The sequence below is a fragment of the Aplosporella prunicola genome (assembly GCF_010093885.1).
Source record: "Aplosporella prunicola CBS 121167 unplaced genomic scaffold K452scaffold_175, whole genome shotgun sequence".
Taxonomy (NCBI): Eukaryota; Fungi; Ascomycota; class Dothideomycetes; order Botryosphaeriales; family Aplosporellaceae; genus Aplosporella; species Aplosporella prunicola.
Window position 1 is genome coordinate 1 of NW_022983703.1, and position 5,698 is coordinate 5,698.

Sequence of the window (5,698 nt, forward strand, 5' to 3'; positions counted from 1 at the left end):
TCTGGAGCTACCAGAATAATTTGTCTCTGCTCTATCTTCTATAAAAGAAGTTATTTTGTTTATGGCTTCGTTTGTACGAAACAAAAAGCCGATGATTCTATTTTAGTCTAATTTTCCTTCTCTGTCTCTTATAAAGCGCCTGGAAAAAGAAAAGTGTCAGCCAGTATCACTCTAACAACGCACAGCTTCAACCCTACGGTTAGTTGTTACGCAATAAACTGACTCCCTTACACCACACGTTCTTCTACTGCAAGGAATTAAGGATCTCAACAAGAAACGTGTTCTTTTAGATAGCAGCATATATACCTCCATAGGTAGCAGTAATCTAGAAGGACAAGCGGCGTCCAATTCCTCGCGCCCAGCTTCACAAAAAGGAACTACGGAAAGCCACCCCAAAGAAACATTGGAGGATAACTGTTGGCGTGTTGGGTGAAACCGTGTGGGAGAAAATAGAACACAGCCTGTTTGTAGAAAAGTGGCTGGCTGCGAGGTTTATATACATGAAGGAGCGAGGCAGTCATGTGCTCGCTTGAAGAACGCAACAGGATAGCTTGGTGCTGAACTAACCAAAAAGCAAAAACAAATATAAAAAATTGTACAGAAATCAAATATTCTGATAGGTACGACGCACTGTAAATGGCTGTAGGCGAAAGACTAGCGGAAGCGACGGAAAGTCTTCCATTACAAGCTGAGGCCAACCCTGAAACGCGAGCGACTTTGACACGAATTGGAGGCCTACCCGCCCAGACGAAGGATCTGCCGATAAATACTGATAACTTGGAACGCGCGTAAAAGAGCAAAATGAGAATAATAGATTAGCAAAAACTACAGAGGCCAGGCCGAGGAACGGGCGAAATCCCAGGAGGAAGATACCTGGGCGCGGCTAGCATTGAGCAAGAACGGCATGAAACCCAGAGAAAATGTGTTCTTCTAGACAGTAGCTTCTATACCTCCATAGGTGGCAGTAACCTAGAAGGACAAGCAGCATCCAGTTCCTCGCGCCAGCTTCACAGGTTATTATCTTTTTCGCATGTTCTACTATAGTGTAGAGGATGAACGGAATAGACCGTTAGGGCTAAAGCTATACTAATAGGTGCTGGAGGTAATAGTAGGTAAAATAAGGGTATGAAAGTAGCCAAATAAGTTATAAATAAATATAGAGTATACTGGAGGCGATAGCCGGACTAATAACTATTAAAGGGCGCGAGAAAGAATGGACGCCGCTTGTCCCTTAATTAATACTATCTTATCTAGACTAGATATTAGTCCTCCTGAAAGTGCTACGTAATAAGCGACATAGGAGGATAGTCCTGTGGAGAGTAGCCGGGGTCTGTTGTAATGGTGCGATAAAAAATAAGTAAATCACGTGACTTAGGTAGTGATGGTTGATAGCTAGTTTATCTGCTTCTTTATTCCCTTTAATCCTACTGTGGCCTGGAACTTATTGAAGAGAGAAACTAATATGATAGTTGTCTCTAATATACTAGGCTGTTTCTATGATGGATTGGACTATGTCTTGACCTGGTCGCCGTTTATATAGACTTGCTAGTGCTTGTAGGGCTGCCTTGGAATCGCTGTAAATTATGTAGGACGCTAGGCTTAGGTTCTCGTCTTTGAGGGTTTTCTCTACCGCAAGTTCCATGCCGGTATTGATAGTTATTGGATATCAGGCCAGCTTATTCTACTATCAAGCCACTCTATCTTCGCATAGTCTATATATTTGCTTTTGCTTTTTGGTTGTTTCCACACCATGTTATCCTCCCTGCTATATTATTCAAGCGAGCACATGGCTGCTTCGCTCCTGCGTATATAAAGCTCGCAGCTACTCTTTTACAATCAAGCCGCGTTCTCTTCTCACTCACACGGTTTCACTATACACGCGAACCATTAAGTTGTATTTCTATTATGGCTTCGCATTGTTTTTGTACACATTGAAACGAAGAAGCAGTAATGGGGCTAAATTATTATTGAGCTAGGTTAAGTTGCTCTAACCGATTTATAGCCTCCTCCACATCGCTTTGTTTATTCAACAGTGTCAAGATCGGCTTCTGAGCTATCCCAATATCGACAGGCCTTACACCGCGATCTAGTTCTGACCTAATCTTCTGTTTGCATATCTCAGCAAACATAGATTTCCAGTCTTCAATAAAAGCTTCTGCTTGTGCTTTTGTTCTAAAACTTTTATGACAAGCCCCTGGGTGCTTATCAGCCGGAATTTTTGCACCATCATCTCCGCTGTCCATATTAGAATCATCTTTAACCGTGTAGTGGAAGCGGCATACAAGTAATTTCGATATATTCCTGGCCGGACTCCATTTGCCACCGCAAAATAGCATTCCTGCCCGCGAATCGGAGTCGTGTTTCCTGCTCCTTCTTGGATACACTCCTTAAAACTTTCAATCCCTTTCTTCCGCATATATTGTTTGGCTTCTTCGAGAGTTGGGAATCCTTGATGAACACTTCTGCAGCCAGTAACCAGTGGATGTACACTACCCCTGTTTAGATTAACATTGAGTAAATTGCCAACTGTTTCAATTAATATGGTTGCTAAGCTTACCAAGATGAAAAAATAGTCGGTATATCCAAATATGGGCTATCCGCAACAGCATAAAATTCCTTTTTTGGTCCAGGCCGAGTCATCTTGTGAACAAGCAACTCAATAGATCGATTAGCTAAGGCTTGAAGGCAAATATGATCAGATACCTTACGATTTAAGACCCTATTATGTCTGCTATCTCAACACGTACTGTTATTTCTATGAGTTGACTAACAGTGTTTGGGAGATTGATTAGAGCGCTATAGATTTACTGAGCGATATAAATATTTATTGAGTCTAGACGACATTATCACCTTCCTATCTAGTATATGCATGAGTGCGTTGTCATTCTTGTAAGCCTTGTCGTGGAGACATCTTATTCGTGCGATAAATTTTTAGTGTTAAAAGTGAACAAGGTTGTAGGGACGAAGCTGCGGCAGCTAGAGGTTACTGTGCTCAACACAATCATAAAGTTAGCGAATAGACACATGACACGAGCGCGCGCAAGCACGCGCAGGGAAGGGGTGCCGGAAGGGGTACGGGTGCAAGTGTGAATGCGGATCGCCAAATGGGAACCTTTGAGGTTAGGCGGGGGTTCCCAGGATTGAAGTGCTCGGCTAGCGCGGTACAGGCTCGGATGCCATTGAATGTTTTTACCAGGTGACAGGGACGTCCGGCAAAGACTCATCGACAACTAGTGTAATTGTTTGTGATGTTCAGTTCACGTAAATTTTTACTGGAACTAATAGGTGTGGCCTTGTGGCTGTGGGCGTAATACTAACAGTGACTGAATAAATTGGCGGGTCGAGGCCTAACCAATCTTCTTTCCTAACTACGGCTTACATACTCACATGCGGTAAGTAAACCGCGTTCTGGAAGTATATTTCCAACCGAATTATCCTATAAACGTGAGTTCACACTCTACCATTTGCGTAAGATCTGTTTTAGGGCTCGGAAAGCTTACATATATCCATGATTCTGCACGAAAAAGCGGAAGTGATAACACAGTACTCTTATTCAAACGCTTTCATGTGGTTCCTAGATAATAGAAACTAGACTTACCCACCCTATAGAGCATCATTGGTGGCTTATTATCCTACCTGGGAAGAGCTACACCCTACTACCCCCTGACACCTTCATGCGAGCACATAACTGCTACATAATATTTGTACATAAAAGACTCGCTGCCAGTCACACTTACACTATTAGATAAGTCGAATTTTATAGTAAAGAGACTTGAGAATGAACGTCCTTGTTTTTTTTTTCCTAAGCGTAATATTTACTAGAACGTTTACATCTACAGATATTCTTGTAGAACTTCTGTCCGAAGGGACGAGTTCTGTGGATAAAAGCTTTTAGGAAATACCAAGGCTTCTAATATTAACAATCAAGCCGTGTTCTCGTTTTCACTCACACGGTTTCACCCAACATGTCAACAGCTGTTGAGTGATGCATATAGCTAATAGTACTGCCAACCATCACCGCCATAACCATGTTGTTTCGCTTATCATCGACCCTGCCATTATTTTGCTTTTTCAACGTCACACCATTCTCTTCTATTAGGGCAACGATAACCACCTTTCTACCAAGAGAAAAAATGTATTCAAGCAGGCAGTTTCACCCAATTCAATGCGACAGCAGTATCCAGCTTTCTCGCACTAGTCAACATTGGGTAATGTTGCTGTTGCTTTTGATTGCGATAGGGGTAGCAGTGAAGAACGGAGGAACCATAGTTGAAATGGCAGAGAAACATGTGGTGGGCGAAGACATGCACGAAAGCTGCCGTAGGGATAAGGTCGTGGGCGTTCGCCGGGTAGCTAGCTCGTAGCGCACCGCAGCGCCACCAGCGCTGCTCAAAAACCGATAAATCCACACCAACACCTTCAAATCAAGTCATCCTCACGGTTTCTTGCACCCCCTACTGTTCCGCTACTTCTACGCTTCGTTGCTTCCGCCACCGCACTCATGAACATCAGCGTTTTCCCGCCCGCACACATACAAGCACGCACGCACCACGTCCCGCACATCAGCTCTACAGACCTAGAATCCCACACAGTTCGGCGACCGCAGCGGCTAAATGTGTTAGACCTCCGTGCGCGTGCTAGCGCCGCAGAGACATAGATAGGGAGACGAGGGTATAAGCAGTAGATGTTATGACGGGAAACCGGAAAAGATTAAGAAGGCAAGGAAGTGACGCGAAAGCTAGATGTTGGACTATCAGACCAAATTTCTTCATGCATTATTCTCTATATTCACTTTGCTTTTTCGTTGTTTCAACACCCCGCTACTCCCCTATTACTTTCTATAAGCGAGCACATGACTGCTCCACCTCTTCATGTATATAAAGCTCGCTGCCAGACACTCTTTCAAAATCAAGCCGCGTTACCTTTTCACTCGCACGGTTTCAACCATTCAATCCAACAAACACCAATTTAGATGACCAATCCGGTGGAATAAGCACGCACTAATGGTGCATAACTAATCGTTTGCGAAGTGACTTCTAATTGGCCCGACCAGACGACTAGCCCCGTGTAGTTGCCTATTTGGTTCAGCAAACTCATTTTCTGTTATTTAGTTTATCACTGCTGGCTTAGGTCATCCCTTAAATCTACTAAGTGGCTGCTCCCCTGTCGCAACGAATCTCTCGTTAGAGGATTTTGCATATATACTTTCAAAAAAATAGTCCTCCTTCAATTTAAGTGCCCTTATCCTTATCACCGGAGTCGCCTTTGTTGCCACGGAAAAATCAATTTAGAGCCACTGTAGCGAGCCCAGTAGCAGCAGTCGCCTGTACGGATCCAACCACAATCGGGAGACTATAACCGCCCATTACAGCGCTCTAAAAGATGGTAGAAGTGCTGCTAGCGACCACGGGTGAGACAGCTAACTTTATAGCTGCGGCGGTAGTGCCTGAGCTCCTCGGTTAATCGTATGACCTTTAAAATAGTTGTTTTTTTTTTTTTTTTTTTTTTTTTTTTTTTTTTTTTTTTTTTTTTTTTCCTTCTTGTGTAACTTGCAGATGACTTACCAGCAATAGAGCTAACAGCAGTAAAGTCAGTAGCTTCCGGGACGTAAGGCATGATGGTAAGGGCGAAGATGATGATGAATATGCTTAGGATGATAAACGCCGTTTCCCATAGACGAGTACGAATCCACTTTTAG

The 5,698-nt window shown here is 43.4% G+C and overlaps 1 protein-coding gene across 1 annotated transcript; it reads right to left on the minus strand.

Moving 5' to 3' along the window:
• Positions 1-1,953: 1,953 nt before the first annotated feature.
• Positions 1,954-2,775, minus strand: K452DRAFT_293426 (uncharacterized protein). The gene is made up of 4 exons (XM_033541567.1): positions 2,709-2,775; positions 2,558-2,655; positions 2,283-2,495; positions 1,954-2,235 (listed from the first exon to the last, which is right to left on the minus strand). Exons 2-4 carry the CDS (start codon positions 2,638-2,640, stop codon positions 1,965-1,967), a joined length of 567 nt encoding a protein of 188 aa, XP_033390885.1. The 5' UTR covers positions 2,641-2,655; positions 2,709-2,775; the 3' UTR covers positions 1,954-1,964.
• Positions 2,776-5,698: the final 2,923 nt, after the last annotated feature.